The sequence below is a fragment of the Seriola dumerili genome, unplaced genomic scaffold (assembly GCF_002260705.1).
Source record: "Seriola dumerili isolate Sdu_G_001 unplaced genomic scaffold, Sdu_1.0 BDQW01000068.1, whole genome shotgun sequence".
Classification (NCBI taxonomy): Eukaryota; Metazoa; Chordata; class Actinopteri; order Carangiformes; family Carangidae; genus Seriola; species Seriola dumerili.
In genome coordinates, this window is record NW_019174323.1 from 11,647,255 (window position 1) to 11,669,122 (window position 21,868).

General features: G+C 40.6%; 1 protein-coding gene across 5 annotated transcripts; it reads left to right on the top strand.

Annotated features, from left to right (window-relative positions):
• Positions 1–7,407: 7,407 nt before the first annotated feature.
• Positions 7,408–21,348, top strand: LOC111219981 (serine/threonine-protein kinase BRSK2-like). Of its 5 annotated transcripts, none has more exons than XM_022742874.1 (19): positions 7,408–8,759; positions 8,926–9,020; positions 9,270–9,355; positions 9,796–9,936; positions 10,362–10,478; positions 10,755–10,788; positions 11,299–11,367; positions 11,514–11,660; positions 12,113–12,144; positions 12,288–12,452; positions 13,368–13,465; positions 14,299–14,449; positions 14,574–14,634; positions 15,857–16,487; positions 16,709–16,757; positions 16,897–17,020; positions 17,356–17,566; positions 17,921–18,010; positions 18,538–21,348. In XM_022742874.1, exons 1-19 carry the CDS (start codon positions 8,675–8,677, stop codon positions 18,747–18,749), a joined length of 2,598 nt encoding a protein of 865 aa, XP_022598595.1. In that variant the 5' UTR covers positions 7,408–8,674; the 3' UTR covers positions 18,750–21,348. The 5 variants fall into 5 exon arrangements, with proteins under 5 accessions (XP_022598595.1, XP_022598598.1, XP_022598599.1 ...); XM_022742877.1 differs by having other exon boundaries at positions 7,411–8,759; positions 16,211–16,487; positions 18,550–21,348; XM_022742878.1 differs by having other exon boundaries at positions 7,411–8,759; positions 14,296–14,449; positions 16,211–16,487; positions 17,313–17,566; positions 18,538–18,620.
• Positions 21,349–21,868: the final 520 nt, after the last annotated feature.

Here is a 21,868-nt window from a genome sequence, read left to right on the forward strand (position 1 = left end):
CAGGAGTGGAAAACAGCATATTGAAAGAGAAATGGAGGGGAGGAGGAGAAAGCTGGATGAAAAAAGAGGGGGGTCTACGGGGTTATAATCCAACCACCTCCAAAAAAAGCCAGTCTTTCTCCTTTTCCTTCGCCTTTCACATTTATCATTTCCACGAATGGAGATTTAGTCCAAAATCAGTCACGGTCATGATGAAGATGCGGCGGATTTGGCCGGTGATGGACGAATTGCTGATAAACATTTGATTTGAATGCGTCCTTTTTCACCGTCTCTCCTCCCCTTTCTTTAGGCTAGTTTTTGCTACGCTGCTAGCACTATAAAGGATTGCAATCGACAGGCCACGTTGGTAGCAACCATTCCCCACAGACGAGCAAAGAAATCCCCAATTTCAAAATCTTTTCTTTTTTTTCTTTGCATGCAAATCGTTCCCACCCCCCTCCGGAGCAGAGCTGTGGGCTAGCAGCAGATGCTAGCTGTCAGTAACGACGCATCAAAATAAAACAGGGCTGCTTTTATTTCCCCAAATGCTCGCTCCCCGTATTTCTGCTTTCTTTGGCCATTCAAGTAAAGGCGACGACGAGTTTCTCCCGCGCCGGGAAAAATATAGCAAGAGTACGAAAAAGCATAAAAACCGAACGAGGAAGTGTAAAGAAAGCAGGCCGCGTTTTAATATTTTTTACTCATTTTCCTCCGGAGACGCCATTTTTGAAGGCGGCTGGCCGCTGTCCGTCCTCCCTCTCCCCCTCTCTGTCTCACCGCTGAGACTCATTCAGTGTCTGCGGTGACCTCCATTCACCGGCCCTCAGTCTGCCAACCAGTCCCGCATGCTTTTCCAGATTTTCACCTTATTGTGAGGCTTGTTATTACTGTATTTTACACGAGCAAAAATAGACAACGGGTTTTCCTGAACGTCGCGAGTGGCTGAGACGTATTCGGGTGCAAAATATTTCCAGTAATAACCAGGTTTACATAGGCCTTCCGCAGTCACTTTGCAAATTCACATCCAAATTGAGCAGCCTGTGTGAGACAGTGGCATTTCCTGCCTCCAATCAGATGCTTAATTAATTATACAGACTGCAGTTTGACTATAATCAGTGGTCTGCATTTATGGTGTATTTTGTCACTAACGTACCAAAATGGAAGATACCGAGGCCTGTTTTAGGCCCTTTTTTTTAGCTTATTTTATTATTTGGAGAACCTGTATGCCAGACTCCATATGCACTTAATTTGTACGCCAGCAGATGGCACTCTGGTTTTTATTGTCGCGGTAAAGGAGGAGGGATCACTGAGAGCTGAGGCAGAGAGATGCTTTGCTCTTGTTCATATTTCACATATTCGGTGTTTGACACTAGATCTGATCAGGGTTTTTCTGGGACACTAATTGGCGAAACAATCATATTAACCTGTCATTATCTGCGATTGCGCTCATCATCTGAGATAAAGTATTAGAAGTGTTAAAAGATGTGAAGAGGCATTAACTAGTTAGTGTCGCTGAATGTAAACGTGATCCCTTTTGTTTTCAGGTAATGATAATGCACACACTCTGGAGGCCTATTTGTCCCTTTTTCTATCATTGTGTGTATATGAGTGTTTGTTGCCCTCTAGTGGTGAATTTAAAATCTGCAACTACAAAACAATAAACACTCCTGTAAGAGTTCAACAACATTTTCTCTGTCTAACTTGTAGTTTTTGAGGCACTGGGTCATATGTGCAAAGTATCCATCTGCCAATGTTTTGTCCTACAATGTCTATAACATGCACAGTGGACACATCTTGTACTAGTTATTTTCCCTGCATCATAAAGAATGAGCTGTATCAAAAGTGATGCAGTGGCATGTCATATTTTGCTGATTCAGGTAAATGTTGCTTAAATATATAAATTTCAAATCCAACCAAACCCTGGGTTAACTTTATATAACATGCTGAATTATTATATATTTCATTTAAAAAAAACATGTTTTGTTTGTTTGTTTGTTTGTTTGTTTGTTTGTTTTTATTGTGTTTAGAGGAAGAAATCTTGTTCATATGTTCACTGAAAATTTTATGGTTACATGAATGATGAATGGTTAAAATCACGACATTCTGATGAGCATTAATGGAAGAATTTATTTATTTGCAGTAAAAAGCTACATGCATGAAAATGAACGTGCAGATGTGCTATGCAAAGGTTCAATGTATGATGAAAAACGTATGACTGTGGGACAAAAAGTTACTCAGTGTTGAGTAAAAAAATGCTAAAAAAAAAAAACAAAAAAAAAACCCAAACAAAAAAAACAGTATGTTTCTCAAATGTAGCAATATATGGATGTAACTACACAATCTGATCAGGATGAGTTCAAAATAAGAAACAAATGTGTGTTCCTGCAGGGATTAACGTCACTAATGCTGCCCCCATCTGCTTTTATTTTTATCTTTAAAAGCAAATTCTGGGTTATTCCTAGAATATTAGTTGAATCTTTTCTGATGGCGTGCTTGATGCTAATTCAGTGTTTCATTGGTTAAACAAATGCCACAACTCTCAGCTCAACCTCTTAGGCCAACAACAGCATAAAACAAAGTCAGGCTCCCCAGTCTCTTTTCAGGAAAAAGCCTAGTGCCAGCTCCCCTGTAGTGAGTATTTAAGATTCATTATGAGGCCCTTGTAATGCATAATGGTTGACTCAAAAGGTCAGTCATCTGCATATTCATTAGAAGGACAATAAAACAAAAGACAGGAATGAAGGAATTTTAAGAATAAATTATATAGGTTGATGAACATAAACAAAAAACTAAGAGAAAGGGGCAAAGACACAAAACTCACTTACACATATTGCAATAAATAGTAAAACTAGTCAACTCAAAATCTTAATCGCTTGCACATGATAATTTTTTCTATCCGATTCCTTGGTTTCTTCCTCTCTAAAGCTTATCATACACAGTCACTGTCATGGTTCCTCCCTCCCTCCCTCGACTGTCTTTCCCTCCATCTCTGTAACCAATCTGTAAGCATACTTGACTGCAGCCCTTGCAGCAGCACGACTCTACAAACTCCAGCTCTCCTCTGACAAAATGCCAGATTGCAACGAAGCCGTGCCAGCATCATGCCAGGTTATCAAAGAGGACGTTGACAAATGGTGAGTTCTGACAATAATGATGTACAATTGCAGATGCTGAAAACGGCATTTATACAAATACACATACATTCAAACTTCTAAAATGAATAATTACATTTTCTCCAGCCAACGTGTCAGTCTTTTGTGAGTGTAATTGCCTGTACAGAGTGTCTTTGTATAACTTTGTGCCCTCGAGGACTATTCATTAACTGTGTTTGGGTTCCAGTTAAATACAAGTCACTTTCCATTACATCCCTTTGTCCATTCTCAGTCATCACTTATTGAGTTCTATGCATGCCTTCCAATGTATTCATATCAACTTCTCATCTGGGCTCAACTTGTAAGAGCGCCTGTGGGCAGATCATTAACTCTAATTGGAGTTAATGTAGAATACTTGTTCACAACTTTTAAATAAACCCACTCTACATCAATGGACTGAGTTTAAAGGCATTTGCTGAGGGCCCTTGTACTAACATGAATGTCTTGAGGAGCATAAATAGACCTAAGGTTTAAAATAGACTTCTACATGTATGACCTATCGCAGAAGACCGGCACATTCCAGGCTGTTGGTTCGTGTTACGTGCACTCAAGAAGCGACAGACATTTGGTGTGTGTCCACGTGCAGCAGTGATTAGTGTTAGTGGAGCTGCCGTGCAGATTACTCACTCGTGTCCTCGTACTTCACCGAGTGCAGATAAAAGCAGCTGTGGAGGTTTGAGTTGGAATACATTACTATCAGGCTATACTGTTGTAATCCCTTTGATGCACATGTAGACTAAATAGATAGTCCTTATGCGGACTAGGTGATATAACTTCCGATGTCTCCACATTTCCATCATGTAATTTCCACAATTTTATCTGAAACCCTGTTATGTGCCAAAGAGGATAACATGGCTGTGTGTGTAGAGGGTGCTACGTGTTTCATAAGCCTGTTTTTTGTTTCAGTGTCAGAGAGAAGGGAGTGGAGAACTGTAGAGATCTGATAGATGCCTTCCAGGCCTGTATAAAAACCCTGTCTGAGTGTTCCTAATACATAAGGAAATACATCTTAATAAAATGTAAGTTCACACGAATGACTACAAACTGTTTTTTTCCCCCTACTGCATATGGAGTAAAAAATCATCTGTAAAACACTTTTCCTGGGGTCTTGCACGGATAATCAGTGCTTGTAAACCAGAATAACAATCTCTTAAAGCTACAAAACAGTAAACTGTGATGTTCATCAGGCAGTCACTGGCAGACAGGCAAAGACATGATGTCAAAGCTATATCAGTCTGGTTTAAAATGACGAGTCTATGTGCACATGATTTGTTGATTTGTTTATTTTTGTACTTTGTTGCCTCTGTGGGATTTTCTATTTAAAAGTTTTTTTCTTGACCTTTTGTAACATCGCTTTACTAGATACTATACTTTAGATAAACGCGGTGGCTTATGGAGGATAATTTGAATTAGACTAAAATTAAAAGAGGAAAAAGGAAAATTAAAGGAGAAAATGGAAAATAAACAACTATTGTACAACAGAAAAGAAACTATAGAAACTATAGAGTGTCTGTTGCAATTTGTGTACCTTTGATGCCACATTGTTTTATATTGTATCATGATGTATTTGCATGATTTGAATCACATCATTTTGTCACATATTCAGCCTCAGTTATTTCTGCCTCATAACTTTTTCTGTCTTTGATTTTTTTTTTAAATCACAGCTTCACTTTATCAAAGTCCTTCACTTTCCCAGCATCCCCTTCCTTGCCTCTTGCATTGGACTGAACCATCTCCAAAACTGAAGAGGGGGTGATGACATTAAACTCTGGATACTTTATGCTTCTGTGAATTTTTCTTTCATATAGGTTATAATTACAATATGGACTATACTGTAACACTGATTATCTATGCACTGTAAATTTTTGCTATGCACAAAACAATGAATATTACTACACAGTATATTATTTGTTTGTTTTTTTTTATTATTCAGCATTTTTTGTATTGTTCTTGATTCATTAGATGTACTGGTTGGAACCTCTCCCCTGACCAAGCATAGGCTTCTTCTGGAGTAGTTGCTCTTAATGGAATTAAGAAGAGTTAATTAATCTCTGCTTAATCCTCACATTAGTACCTGCACCGAGCAGTCTAATGTCAGTTTTCCAGTCTGAGCTCCGGTATGAGTGTGGGAACTGTGGGAATGCACAAAGATTAGACGTCAGGAAGGACCTGGAGAAGAAAAGTTTTTCCTGTTCTCAGTATAGATGAGAGGAAAGGGTATTTATTCACAAGCTGTTATAGAATAACCTGTGCATTTCTGGAGTGGAGACTGATCCTGGTGCTGTCAGTTGGAAGGAGAGATTCAAGACAAAGTTTTGGAGGGACAGAATTCACATGAATGGGGTGTAGTTAGTTGTTAGACATTCATTTTTGTGAAAGATAACTAAGGTATACGGTATCTTTGCAGGTTTATGGATAAACCAGACTTCATTCTGTCCTCTGCAACTGCAGACTGAGAACTTTTGTCCTACTTTTCTTTCCCCAGCTTCTCTTGTTGGACTCCCTTGTTGACTCCAATCTTCTATTTCAAATGCTGCTTGTAGGAAAACCAAACAGAGAATGATTTTTTTTTACAGTGTATCTGTCTTAAATGTTCATTTCCTCTTACAGTAAAAAAAGGAGAACATTTTCTCCTGCAAGGTGTGTCATTCACTGCACTGATGTAGGCCTATTTTGATCTCAGAGGACCATCAGAACAAGCCAGAAAATAGTAGAATGAGTATCTTTTCCATTCTATTTCTGCTCCATGTTTGGAGACAAATCCTCCTGGCTGTGTGCAAATCAACCAGCTATGCACAGATGAAGATGGGCTTTGGGGAATTATCCACCCACACACAACATTTCAAATTGAGATTTTAGAGATTTTTCAAGGTACTTTACAGATAATACGTTCAAATGTCCTACTTACTCTTTTTTATTGTTTTTTTTTATATTCATTTAACTGTCCTCTCTGTGTTATCCATTTAAAACAGAACCCAACATTTCAGTTTCCCCCTCCCCTCCAGACGAGGAGGTGTGTGAGGTGAGGTTTAAATCACCCCCTTTTTATGGGGTACTATTGGCAGCTAAATGGAATTCAGCCATCATTCATTTTTACTGTCTACACCTGTGCTTTTCTTACTGTGACATGTTTTCAGTGACAGTAAGCAAATATCAAAGGAGCACACAATGATGAAACAGATGCAGTTGAAAGTAACGAAGTACATTTACTCAGGTGCTGTCCCAAAGTACAATTTGTATATTCCATTTTATGCCACTGCATTCCTCTACTCCATTACATTTTACCCGACTACATTTATTTGACAGCTATTAAACGTTAGGCTACTTTAAACATTAACATTTTACATACAATACAAAACATATGACCATTGTATAAAGTATGTTGCATTTTTATAGCTCAAACTGTACAATAATACAAAAATGTATTAAAATCCAACCAAAAATCTTTCTGCACAGTCATAATAATAATAATTAATTAATTAGTGTAGCAGGAGCAATTCTTTTATTTTGACCGACTTTGCTGTTAATATTTCTGTACTTCTACTTGAGTAAAATGATCATGAATGCAGGACTAGAAGATGTAGTTGGGTCCTTGTGTCAAAGTAGAAATACTGCAATGTATTTTATTTAATGTAATTAATTACATTACATACTGCTGAGTGGTTTAATTTGTAACAATGCATGGTATTGTATACATTTATTTTTATGTTTTGTATGTAAAATATGAATAATATTTGAAAAGTAACTATAGTCAGCAAACACATGTAGTGGTGAAGAAGAAGAACTGTACTTAAGTAAAGTAGGTTATTGACTCTGAACCACTGGTAGTGGAGTGGAGGTTGCTGTTTTTACTTTAGCAAAAGATCCAAATGCTTCCAAGACTGCATTTCATTCAATTCTCTGTGGTACACCTCAAAGTTATGCGACATCTCAGAATTTATGCCTCATATCAGACTAAATCGAAAGCTAAACACCACCTATGTGACACCGGTGATTCTGAGAGGACAGAGCCGTGTCAAAGCGTCCCCTAACAGGCAGCGTCCCATCCGCTGCCCTCTGGCGATGTTTACAAAATGTCTTTCGTAATAATAATGAGGGAGGTGTCCGCAGCAGCTCACTTCGCCCACAGTGTGGCCGGTTCTGAGGTGAATGCAGAGATAAGCGTATTTTGTGGAAGATGATCGGGAGGAGGAGGAGGAAGAAGAGGAGGAGGGCGGGGGAGGAGAGGGAGGCAAGAGGAGAGAGGATGGAGAGGGAGTGGGACCCGGATGCTGATGCGAGTGAGACGAAGGAAGGAAGAGGAGAGAGAAAATATCGATTTACGGCAAGAAGACCGAAGGGAGTATAATACAGGGGGCCTTTACCCTGCGTGAACTATAATCAGATGTGAGGAGGGGAATAAGGCAGTCGATAATAGTGCGGGCTGATCTGCGGATCTCTGTGTTTTTTTTCACCTGTGTATCCGCCGGTGAGGGAGGAGGACACGCCAAAGGAGAGACGAGAAGATGCTGTGATCCGCCACTTGCAGGGATGTAGAGAGGGAGAGACGGGGAGAGACAGGGAGGGGGAGGACTACGCTACGCTAAAGATGGTTGTTTGGCGAGGAATACGCGTTTCACCTCGAAATATTGTGAGAATGTGGCGGCCGTCCGATGAATCTTACCGTTTGGCGATGCCTAGAAACTTCAGGAGGTGTGGGTTTTTTTGACAGGCGGCGCGGGCGAGACGGCCGTTGGTCAAGGCGTTGAGGCTAACTCAAGCTAGCCTCGCTGCTGTGTGGGAGAGCGGCGGCGAGGCTAAAATAGCATGTTGTTGCACCTGTAAAATAGGCCTGACAGAGAGAATAAAATTGATTTAATTTCCAGTGCTAACATCAACTTGACGTATTTGACGTTTTGTTGCAAGACTCAACCACCAAATGACAATACTCTTCGTACCAGACGTGAAAAAACCTTCTTGTTTTAAGGCTATATAACGTCAACGTTACACTGCGATAATTTTCTTATTAACCGTCACATACAGTTAACGTCATACATATAACAAGGTGCAAGTTATACAAATAAACTAATGTACAGAAGTAAAACTCATTAGTTTTCCTACCTTGTCATGTTTATCTTTATGGTAGTGGTCTGTATTTAACGCATAAAACAGCTTAGTAACTTATTGTCATCTCAGTTTTTCAGCTTTAGTCTATCACTAGCACGCTGTTTTTGTTAAATATCAATGATATACATGTTTACCGTGCTTCAGAGCAAAAAGGCAAAGATATTTAGCCATGTTTATTAACCAGGTTTAGATGAAGAATGTTCATTTGTCATCCAGATGTTGTAAATCAGCCCTGGCTTGCGTTTTTTTACATGTTCACCCAGTAACTTCAGAGTAGCAGTGTTATCACTGAAATAAAAGCTAGTCGTTATTCTATGTTGAGCACCATCTTGTATCTTACAGTAAGCTGTATAATATCAAAGTACTTGCTATAATCACAGTGCAGTAGTAGTAGTAGTAGTAGTAATAGTAGTGTATTAGCCTCCAGTCAGAGCAGTATGAGTAAGGAACTGTCTCTAAGTCAGTCAGCTCAATATGTTGGGCCCTATCGACTGGAAAAAACACTGGGGAAGGGGCAGACAGGTAAGTACAACAGATTATTTTCTCTTGTTTTGAAATGACAAAACTTTCTTGAAATGTGACAAATAATTTAAAGCTACTATTTTATGTAGAATTAGATATGGTAGATGAGGCCTCTTTCTGTGTTTCATGCCTGCTTCTCTCTTATTTTTGCATCTCATTCATTCAGGACTGGTCAAGCTGGGGGTCCACTGTATTACGGGTCAGAAGGTAGCGATCAAAATAGTCAACAGAGAGAAGCTGTCTGAGTCGGTCTTGATGAAGGTACAGTATCACGCTGTTGAGGCTGTTGTTCACACAGATGATAACAATGCTAATTTTGTATATGGCAACGTGTGTTATGCTGTACATAAGCTGCTCCGTATTTTCTATATTTAACATCTGCATTAATGCATTAATTAACCTCAGCTCTGTTGCTTCAAAAATGACACTGTCCGGCTCGTGTGCTCTGCTTTAGTGTCTTCATTGCTTTCTCTTTCCTCTTCTTTGTATCTGTCTCTTCTCTCTAACCAGGTTGAGAGGGAGATTGCCATTCTGAAACTGATTGAGCATCCGCATGTGTTGAAGCTGCATGATGTTTACGAAAATAACAAATATCTGTGAGTTCCCTCTGCGTTCAAAAGAGCCTCACATTTGGGCTCACTGCAGTTTGCATGCTTTTTTTTCTTGCTGAATACTGAACTTTGGAGTGGGATGGGTATAAATATTATTCTAAGAACTATATTAATCTGCTCTCATCACTGTAATTCTCACTTTTCCTTCATCTCATACAAGTATACCAAAAAGGTTTTGATCTATCTTGAGGAAAAAAATACTTGCAAAAATGCTTTAACACAGCTGCTGGAGTAGATGGGCAAGTTGGCTGACAGTGAGTAAATAAAAAAGGTAAATTATCTCAGTATTGTGATCCTAGAATCCAACATAATGAATTGCTAGTATCTAGCAGTTTAAGAGTGTCTTCATTTTTTCCCCCTTAGTCCTCCTCCTATCTCTTTGGATGAAAGTTTCAGATCACACTGTTGTCTCTATATGTCTGCAGGTACCTGGTGTTGGAGCATGTGTCAGGAGGAGAGCTGTTTGACTACCTGGTGAAGAAGGGCCGGCTGACTCCAAAAGAGGCCAGGAAGTTCTTCAGGCAGATCATCTCTGCTTTGGATTTCTGCCACAGTCATTCCATCTGGTTAGTTTTTGCATAAAGCACTGGTTCTTAAATTGTGGTATGGGTCAGGGCGATTGTTCGGGTTCCTCTGCTAAGTTACTAAACTATTCGGGGGCCTTTGGTCTGAAAGGAAAATAAATAATTTTGCTCTACTGCTGTTGATTCTTAGCCCTCTCCTGAAACAGTAAAGAATTAATGCCAGTTTAAGATGTTATGGCAGAATAATTTAGAAGTTCCTGCTGCCTTAGTCAGTAACATCAAAAATGTATCTTTAATAGACCATTCCTCTTACAGACTTGATGTTTGCAGACAATTTCTTACATTTCTTTTTGGCAAACAGACTTTTTGTATCAAGAAATAAATGAGCATGAGCCAATATTAAAGCCCTCTTTTCAAAACCCATGCTGTTGCAGTTAAGCACAAACGTTTCTTCTGTGTTTGTGCAGTCACAGAGACCTGAAGCCTGAGAACCTGCTCCTGGATGAGAAGAACAACATCCGCATTGCTGACTTTGGCATGGCCTCCCTACAGGTGGGAGACAGTCTGTTAGAGACCAGCTGTGGGTGAGTACCAACTCTCTGTGTGTGTGTTCAGAAATAATGTGTACTCACATAAAAAAAAGGTCATATTTTGTATTTCAGGGACTCGGAATGTAACACAATAAAGAGTACAGTAGTTACTGAAGACATTAGATCAACAGTGATAGCTCTGCCTATATACAGAGTACCACACACACACACACGTGTTACATTTATATATTGCATTTATTTTACTAGTTTGACTGTCCAGAATTGTAAGCATAGTAATGTTGCTACTAACACTTTTCTATTTCATTTCAGATCACCACATTATGCGTGCCCTGAAGTTATACGGGTGAGAGTCCTGCTCTTGCACAGTGTCTTCCTCAAATGTTGGCTTATAATTAAAATTAGCAAATGTTATTAATACATTATTCATTTAGCAAACACATACACAGCTACAAAGCTGCATGAGCTAAAAACAAAGAAATCACTAATTGTTGCAAAATTGGGAGGAATAATTAATGAGTCTTAATGGAAACATAGATTCTATTTTTAAGAAGGCATATCTTCAGTAAGAGTTGTTCTTGAGGGCACTCAGCATACAAGAAGATTATCCAGTTCTATCAATGAAAAGATGGTTTTACAGTGTTTTGGACGGAGATTGTCTAAGTGCTGGATTCAAATGGATTACAATGTTTCTTTTGGTGGAGATTTCTTTTCCACGATGAAAAGTTATATATAATATATAATAACCAGCCTTAAATCAGCTGAAATTATCTCAGTGAATTTAATCGATTAACGCTCGTTTGTGTTTTCACATGGTCAGTGGTGAATGAATTGAATGGGATTCTGTGTTTGGCAGGGGGAGAAATATGATGGGCGGAGAGCAGATGTGTGGAGCTGTGGGGTCATCCTATTTGCTCTGTTGGTGGTAAGTCTTTTACTCCTGTTTTTACAATACAGTTTGGTCCCTTTTTAAATACTCCCTCATGTGTTTACAGTTCTTACTCAAGCTTATTTTGTCACATCTGTTTTTCCGTCCTCCCTCTTACCTCCCTCGCTCCTGTTCTCCTATAGGGTGCCCTGCCTTTTGACCACGACAATTTACGCCAGCTCCTGGAGAAGGTGAAGAGCGGAGTGTTCCACATGCCCCACTTCATCCCCCCGGACTGCCAGTCGCTGCTCAAGGGCATGATTGAGGTCAACCCTGAAAAGAGGCTCACGGTACGAGACTGTGCTCATATGGGGGGGGTTGTATTTACATCAAGGGATTGCATCATCAGTGTGTATTAGGTGTAACTGTGCCAGGATTTTATGTTTTCATGTATTATTAGAATCAGAAGGGCGTATGTCAATGGGAACTCAGATCTTATTCTACATATCCGGGACAATGTCAGTGTTCGTGACCACCATCAAATATATCTGTATATCTATAATATATTCTCCAGCAAACGTAGTGTTGCATGATTTTCTGTTACATTCTCAAAAACAATAAACACTGCAAAATTATAAATTTTTTATAAGTTTTTAATATACAATATTTAGAACTGACGAGGTGTCTTATGCCTGTGAAAAAGATCTGGAGTGAACTGTTTACACAGCATAGCTTTGTGGCCATCTGGCTGTTAGCAGACTGTAGTTACTAATGGCCCCATCTGCCCTGTCACCCCTTACAGCTAGAGGCCATCCAGAAACACGCCTGGTATCAGTGAGTATATACGTTTGCGACTTTTGAATGAAATATTCATTTAAATTTATGTTGCATCATATTTGAGCATATACAGTATGTTATATCTGTCATTCATGTGTGCTTCATTATGTGCTATGTGTGTGTGCGCCTGTGGCTCCCAGGGGTGGTCGTAACGAGCCGTGTCCTGAGCAGCCTCCTCCCAGGCGAGTGTGTGTGAGGCGAATCTTGTCCCTGACTGAGCTGGACCCAGATGTGTTGGACAGCATGCACTCGCTGGGTTGTTTCCGGGACCGAGTCAAGCTCACACGTGATTTGCAATGTGAAGAGTAAGCTTTTTTTTTTTTCCAACTCCAACCATGACTGTGTCTCTGAGTGCCTGATTGTGCACTGAGTGACTAGAAATTCAAAAAATTTGTGCAACTTAGTGCAATAAAATCTACTCCCTTACTTGTTGTTGAGGTTTATGGTATGTTGTGATAAGGAAAACTGCATTATATCAAATGTTTTTTTTAGAGGTTTTTGTCTACCTGGTTTACATTTGTGGAGTTGCAGAAAAAAACCTCTGACACAGTGTCAATAACACAAATGTAACATCTATTTCAGGACTGTTGTATTGGGTCGTGTACAGGAGTTACTTTTATTCTGGTTACCCAGTAATGTACTTAATGAGTGTCAGCATCTGATCTTTATTGACCCCTGTGTATTGTGGACAGACATTTTGAGTGCTGTCTGAAAGCAGAGAAGGGACACGGTTTCCTCTCCATCATGCCACAATGAAACTCTTGTTCTGAGTCAGGTTGACTTATTTGCCTCGGGGTTAAAGCTTGCAAGATGAAGACCTGTGACAGTGGCCTGCCCGAAAAATATCTAGCCTCACACATATTAAACTAATTGTTCAGTCAGGTGCTCCTTTAATGAAAAAAACAAAAGGGTTTATCACAAGTGATATTGAGGGATAAAAATACATTTGTGCTTAAAAACGACTGCGTTTGCAGTCTCGTTATGATGTTTTCAGTCTGTACTCAGCCTTAGGAACGTAGCGTGAAAAAGAGTACGTATGTGGCTATATTTTGAGGTGCACAGGTGATAATTCTGTCCATCCTGTTTTATTTTACACAGACTTTCTTAAGCAGAGCTGTCTACCATAGTCACATATAGTATTGCTCCTTTCTGTATCATTCTTTCTAAATTTTAACATCTTCTCTTATGAGGGTCTTTCTTTGCTTTTTTTTTTTCCTCAGAGAAAACCAGGAGAAGATGATCTATTACCTACTGCTGGACAGGAAAGAGCGCTACCCCAGCTATGAGGATGAGGACTTGCCTCCGCGCAATGACGTAGGTCAGTCATTAGGGGGCAGGAGGAAGCTGCTTTTCTCAACCTCAGATTCGTAGAAGCAATCTGTGTCTGTGTCTGTGAGTCCGGTGCGATACACAGGTACTCATTACCTCTGCCAATTGATTTTAGATTATTTGACATTTTAAATGTTTTTCATTTTTTGATTAAATAATTTGCACTGGTAATCATTAGCCCATGATCTCCACCATTAGCAATAAAACATGAAGGAATATGGAAAACAGACAGAAGTTTGTGCCCAAAGTGCCCTCTGGTTGGCTTTGTTGACACCGCTCTAGTGTTGTCTTTGACAATAGTGTTAGACAGTGAAAATTTTTATGGAAGTATGTGTAATATTTTACCAACATTAAGTCTTTTGTCATTTGCAATGTTCAAACCAGACTTTACAGGACATCTGCAGAATTTCTCTATGGGACAAAACTGGGAGAGGGCAGCCATTCTGCCAGTGCAAAGGAAGCTAAGTTTATCACAGTCACAGATGGCGCAGTGAGCGAAGGGCCTGTGGAAAAAAATCACTTTCAACATGATCATAATTTTCAGAACCGCAAAAGAGAAAATAAATGCACAGTGACAGAGTGACAACGGGGAGAGGGATGGTGAAGATGCGACATGTCTTACGAACAGGGAGCCATAGTGCTCATTAGAAACAGTTGAATAATACCGCTGTCATGGCAAAGAAACAGGCCATCTTTTTGAGAGTGGACTTATTTCTGTATGACAGTTACAAAACATATATAATTCTAATAAAAAATGCATCTCAAGCTTCAAACTGCTAAGATTGGTGTCTGTAACAACTTTATGGTGGCGCTCTTCAGCAGACCCTCCACGAAAGCGCGTTGACTCTCCTATGCTGACGCGCCACGGCCGCTGCCGCCCTGAGAGGAAAAGCCTGGAGGTGCTGAGTGTTACTGAGCAGGGGTCTCCCACCCCGCCTCGCAGGGCCCTGGACACAGCTGCACACAGCCAGAGGTACAGTATGTTATGCTTACACATATAAAGTACACACAATCTAAACGTTGAATACCAAGAATGCATTCAGTCTGACATTTCTGCTCTTTTTTAACAAGCCTTTGACCTCTGGTCTCTTCGTCAGGTCTCGCTCTGTCAGTGGAGCCTCCACTGGTCTCTCCTCCAGCCCTCTCAGCAGTCCCAGGGTAAGGGCCTCTTGGCCAACTTTTAACAAACTCTACACACTGTTGCAGCTTTGATTACCTTCACTATCCTTGAACACGATACAAGCATGCATTATAAAATATTTAATTTCGAACATGAATATGCATTAATTAACTCTCCACTGTAACATAGCAGCTCTACAGTTAAGGCCTCGGTACTCACCTCATGTGCTGCAGTGTTTTCTAAGCGGCAGAGCCAACACGGTTAGCATATCCATCGCGACCCAGAGTGTGCATTGTGTTCAGATTTGGACCATACAGACATACAGACAGCTGGGTGACAATAGCACTGTAAAGCAATTGTGTTAAACTAGGTCTGGCCAATAATCCACTATCAGCTCAAGATAAATTGAGTTTTAACAATATTCTACCTAGAATTAGTTCTTAAACTCTTTAAAGTATATCATTTTTAAATAATTGTTTTGTTTTTTTTATATATAAACCATTAGACTCACTTGTATGGATATGTGTTTATCTTTTTATGTGTAATTTTGAATGCTTTACTAATAATTATATTGTAAACTATTAATATCAGTATTCTGTGATAATTATCGCATCATTTCTTTGCCAATATCAGCCAGCCCTGCTTTAAGAAAATTCTAACCACACTTCACAACCCCCTGAGATGTCCATTTACCAAGCCCTTCTGTCATTTTTGCACATCATCACAATACCAGTCCCTCAGATTTAAATCGCTCACCCAACGGGGCGTTTGCGTGGCATTTTTCTTCTGTCTTCATATCACTTCTCTTCCTCACCATGCATGGACTAGCTGTTTGCGCAGTTGTTCGGAAAATGAACATAGAACCTTTAAATTAGATAATTGATTATGGTTTTGGGGATTTAATTACATATTAAACATATTAATTAATATAAAGGTACACTAACTCCTTCACTGCCACTGTCCTCTGTCACTGTATTCTTAACCCTGTCACTACCACAACTGTCACTAAACTCTCACTAAACCTTCACTTAATCACTCACTTCAGATATAAATGGCACATACAAAAGACTATAGGGCCGAAATGAAAGCTTCTATAGTCAGCACTGGTGTAATTGCATTTGACGCTTTCACTACTCACAAGTTGCACTCTTTTGTCATGAGAGCATGATATTCATTTCCATCCTTTCTCCATGTTCCATCCCTTCTCTTTCTTGTTTTCCATCTCTCCCACCCCCCCACCCCACAAAACCCACTCCCCAGTCCTATCAGAGCCCCGTCTTCACTTTCAGCCAATCAGACGTCACCTCTGCCACCGCTACCCCCCTCACAAAGGAGCCCAAACAGGGAAGCGCCAGTACTCCTCGCTCAGCACGGGCTCATGACAAGCCCAAAGCTCCCCCCAACCCAAAGACCCAGACCCTGCCCACCAAGGGACCCGCCGACCGACCCCATCTGCAGCCCATCAAATCCCTGCCTCTGCACAACCCATCCTCCCGCTCACCTTCCCCTTCCCCGCTCCTGTCACCCATCCCCCGTTTCTTCTTCCCTTCGTCCTCTGTCCTAAAGTCAGTGACTAAGAGCTTCTACCCAAACTCTGCCCACTCTGTGCCGCAGGTCACTCCCCAGGGCTCTCCGTTGCCCACACCCTTGGGCACCCCTGTCCACCACCCTCACCACCCCTCCTCCACCCCGCCCTCCTCTTCCTCGTCCTCGTCCTCCTCGCGGGCGGAGGGAGGGGGAGGGGTGGGCTCGCTGTCGCTGACCCCGCCCTCCAGCCCAGGAGGGGGAAGCGGCATGGCGGCCAGCAGCTCTGCCCACTGGAGGACTCGCCTCAATTCTTTCAAGAACAACCTGCTGGGTTCACCCCGTTTCCATCGCCGTAAGCTGCAAGGTGAGTTCCGCATGTGTGGGACTTTTATGGAACAACTGGACGTGCGTCATCACTTTCAAAAGGTTTCCTCCGTTCTAACTCTCTCTCATTCTCTCAGACTACAGTGTTCTAGATCACTGTAATAGCAATTGATTATATCCCAATATTTTTCCCCCAGCTTTAAGCTAAAAGTCTTATATTGTACACCAACTTTGATTTTAACACCAGTTTGTCTCTTTTAGTTCCTACATCAGAAGACATGTCCAGTCTAACACCAGAATCCAGCCCTGAGTAAGTCTCAGTTCCTAAACTAGATTATTGCTGAGGTGTCACTTGTTTTCTCTGAAGAAAGCTGTGTCTTTGTGCTCTCGGATGTTTTCCTTAGCTGTGCGTCCTTGCTCACACTCTATTTTTTTTGTCTGGCTACCAGGCTGGCTAAGAAGTCGTGGTTTGGAAACTTCATCGGCTTGGAGAAAGAGGAGCAGATCTTTGTGGTCATCAGAGACAAACCTCTGAGTTCTGTCAAAGCCGACATTGTGCACGCCTTCCTGTCTGTGAGTATCTAATGTGCTCTGTCTTTCACACCTCTCACGATCAAAGCTCGTTTGTAGAAAGCATGGCTCTCACTGGCAAAGCTGTAAGGTATTCACATGCACTCTCATGCTGCACGTGCGTCATTTCTCTCATTATTTCAGTTTTCTCTTTTGTTTCAGTCTTGCTCACTCGTGGCACGTTAATGGCTCACTTTTGCTTTCACCAATGGCTCACTCTTTCTCTCTTCTCCTCACCCTCGCCCTTTGTCTCCCTATACTCACGTTGGCCCCCGTACCTCTCCCGCCTCGTAAGTCTGTCGGTCTCTCTGCTTCTTCTCTGTCTCCCCACCACACAGATCCCATCGCTCAGTCACAGCGTCCTCTCCCAGACCAGCTTCCGGGCCGAGTACAAGTCCTCCGGCGGCCCTTCCGTCTTCCAGAAGCCCGTCAAGTTCCAGGTGGACATTGCCTTCTCAGAGGGCGAGAGGGAGCGGGACAGGGAGAGGACCGAGAGGGAGAGCAGGAGGGAGACCGGAATCTACAGCGTGACGTTCACCCTCATATCAGGCGAGTGGAGTCGATGTTTGACCCCTTCAACTACCAATTAAATTAAACTTAAAAAATATTTATATTTTGGGTGCAGTTTTAGGTGTACCAACTTAAAGCAAAGGTTTGACATTTTGGGAAATGAATCCCTGAGTGTTGAGAGGTATATTAGGCTGGATTTTGTGCAGACACTGAGCGCTGATGCATCTGAGAAATCTGGCCTTTACTAAAAAAAAAAAAAAAAGGTAATATCAATAAACACAGAAAAATATGGCCTGAAAATAGCATGGTTTTGGTTTTGACCAGCACAATTATCATTATTTTTGGAATGATACCTAGCCGTTGTTAGATCTGTGCGCCTTGGTTCATCTCCAGGTCCAAGTCGCAGGTTCAGACGAGTGGTGGAAACGATTCAAGCTCAGCTTCTCAGCTCCCATGATCAGCCCATGGTGCAAGCCCTATCTGGTGAGACTGCTTACACACACTTGTGCACACGCCAGAGTTAAAAAGTCAACATTTTCCTCCTTTGACTTTATTCATCTAGGTACATACTGGGGCGGTTTCTTCTGCATATTTGCAAATGAACGCCTTTTTTTTTCCTTTGAAATATCTTTAATTTAATGTTAAATAATCACATGACCCATTATTCTTTCCTTGTGCTGGAAACTTCTTTTAGTATTTACAGAGGAGGATGGTGGTTTCTGTCTGTGTTCAGCTTTCTGCCTCTATTTTTTTTATTTTTGGTCCAAGCTGTTTTGAATTTCTTTGATCAGTGGTTTGTCTAGGGACATGGTTGTTTTCTATTCTAACAGTATTTTTTTCTTGGGTCCCATCATCGATAGTGGCCAAAGGAGAACAGCAGTGTCCACCTCAATTAAACTGCTGAACAGAAAAAAAAAGGATGGTGCTAATTTTTCAGGCTCAGCCAACCAACATTTTTAGGCACTGTAGAATGTGTACGTTAAGAGTGACTTTCCTGTCCTCGTCTCCTGATCCCTTCCCAGATGAGAAGAACGGCCGGCCCCATGGGACCCCCACCCGCCAAAACTCGAGGCGCTCCGAGGGTGGGGGCGACAGGTGCGAGTGGGGCGACCGAACAGATGGCGGAGGCATAGGAGGCAGCGGGGGAGTTCTGCAGCGCAGAGGCTCGGCAAAAGAGAGAACCCGACTGCTGTCCTCCAATGGAACCCAGTCCCAACCGTAGGATAGAAAGTGAGACCATGCAGCAGGATGCCTGAACTACACCAGAAAGAAGACAGTATAACTTCATCTCCAAGTATCCCTGCAAGCCATGAGCTACTCCTATTCTTCCTTGACTAAGTTATTGAAGGTGCTTGACCATAGCAAGGATTGAGCCTTTTCCCCATCATGCTTTTTTTTCCAACTCTCAACATTCTCTTGATCTTTTGGATCACCAGGATTCCTACCATTAAATGAGAAAGAAGTGTTAGGGAATCACCCTTTAATGAAAAAAATAATATGTGAATGAGCAGTTTGGTATCCATCATAGATACAGCTTCACAGATCAAACTAGGAATTTTGAAGTGCTAATGTGCATGCCAGTTAGCAAATCAGCCTGCTAAAGGATGCTGACATGATCAGATAGACTAGTCTACCATATCATTGTAATACAGTATCTGACACCAAAAAGAAATAATAGTCTTGTGATGGTTCTCAAGATTACTCTTAAAATTAACCAGTGCACTCATATCACTATCAAGCAACACGCAATTACCAATCCATACTGAAAGACATATAGATGTATCTCAGAAGATGAACCCTAAAGAGTTAGCAACCTGCTACCACTTCAGTGAGTGCTGGCGAGCTGAACAAAAGGTCCTGACTTTCTCAGGAGAAACGACATCCTGGAATTCCAGCAGTGTCTTCTCCTGAGGTAATGAAAACCAACAAAGTAAGCTAAGTAAGTGAATGTGAAAAAAATATTTTTTTATTTAGTTTTTATTTATGTTTACATATTTCTTTTGAAGATGTCAGTAGCACAGTGATAGCAGTAAAGACAGTAAATGAAAACACTCTGCAGTGTTAGGAAGTGGAAGCTGACCAGTTGCTTTTTGGCAGGCATTTGTTTCAAGTTAAATGTTTTGATTCTTTTGTATTTTCTTTTTACTCAGAGACAATATGAAACAATGCATCTACGTTTTTTGCATTGGACCGCTGTTGCTCTGAAGAAAAGTATTTTTGATTTGAACAGAAATATGAACATTACTATATGAAGAAAAAAACAAAACAAAAAAAAAAACTATGCGTGAATAGCTCCATGAACCTCATCACAGCTGTTTGTGCCCAGATTGAATGAGAAGAACATTCCTGACCTGTGGATCAAACAGAAGCCACCTTTCTCGTCGAGCTTGTCTCCTATTGCCATAGTATTCACGTACTGACTCAGAATGAAATAAAAGGAAAAGAAAAAAAAACAAAAAAAAACACACACACACACAAAGGAAATATTCATCAATGGACATTTTCATGATGCCGGACTGTAAAGGCTTGCGATGTCAATTCCTTGTTGAACAGGACTTTAGAATGGGAAGCAAGCAAAGAGTCTCCTTACCCCATGCTCCTCACTTCAGTGTTCACCAACAAGCCAAGTAGTCCATCGCTGCACTCACGCTCATCACCGAGAGTCGCACCATTCGGCAAACAGACGTAGCAACTCGGACAGTCACGTATTACTCCAGTACTCTATCAGACTAGTCGACGTTCATCACCAGTCTTCCATACAGCACAATATGCAACAAAAGTGCAGAATGTTTTCAGAGAGATACACAGTGCTACAGTTGTTTATTTTAATGGTATTTTTTGTTTTTATATTTGTCCACTTTCCACTCTCTCTATTCACCTATTTATTTTTATTTATTTATTTATTTATTTATTTGGTCATATCATTTGTGTCATGTATTTGTTTACAGAAAATATGTCAAGAGCCAGTTAAAGAAACCTGTTCTGTTTCATTTCTCATTACCCACTCTTTTTAATTTTTGAGCGCTTCTTTCCATGCAAAGGAATGGTTTTGATAGCAGTACTGACAAGCATTACTTCTCCAGTGATCTTTGTTTATAGCTCATATCTCTTTTGTCACGCTTATCTCTGGTAACTGGAATGTGTGTGTGAGACGGGAGGATGATGGCTGACTGAGAGTGAGCCGATTGCATTTTGAGCTGAGTAGGTACGGAGATGTTGACTGACCCAAGAATATTAAATTAATTAACATTGCCAAACCCTAACAGGCACATAATTTCTCTCACACGCATTGAATGCTTGCTAATTCCGCTTCATCTCTTGCTTTTATGCCTTGCCCCTTTGACCTGTCTGTCCGCCTCTTCTCCTGTTGTGTAGCCATTGTCACAAGAGAAACTGTATGAAGTTGTTTGCCTCACTGTCTGCACACACTTTATGATTGCTCACCATCATCAGTTTCATCTGTCTCATCACCACATCACCTTCACTTTCATTGGCCCAACTCTGGCTAAGATTGTAAACTATTCTCCATTCATAAGGGTCAGTAGAATAAGGTGTTTAAAAAAAGAAATGTCTGTATCATAATTTAAATATAAAAAGTGCACTATTATAACTATTGCCTGTGATAAAAAGAACAATTATGATTGAATTGATGGTCAAAATAAAGAGAGATCCACCTTATTGTTATGGTTACAATAATAAACCCTAAATTCATGTGTGTGTGTATTTAGTTTCTGGGATAAAATGGTGTCCATTTTGCATGGCTGTTTCTTTTACCTTGCACTAATGCTGAGACAGCTACGGCATAAAACAGTTTCACCATCCAGATGCAAACCTTATTTGTATGATTTGCTGTAACATGAAATAATTTTAAAATTTCATTAACCTAAATAGTCAGTATTCTCAGACAAAGATAAAAGTGGCAAAATAGCTCTGAAAATTGAGCATGAAAGTTGATTCTTGACTTTGGGAGAAGTTTTCCTGGAGCTTTCAATCACATCTTATGGTGTTCCTTGAGAAATTGAGTTTTTCTGGAACTTTCAGACTCATCTCACAGTCATGCAGATGGGATACTTCATCCACATCAGAAAACTTACTACCATAACATAACTGCTGATGAAGACCACGGAATGTGATTGAAAGCTACACAAGAATCTCCTAAATGGGCTTAACGTTTTTTTATTTTATGTTTTATTTATTTTAATGTGTTAATCATCACAATATCAAATATAAAACTGGCATTATAACAAGAAACGCTCGCCAGTATTTTTTCATTTTGCTGTAGAAAAAAAGGTAAACAATGCCACGGATTTGTTAATGAATTAATGAAAAAAAGATTACTTT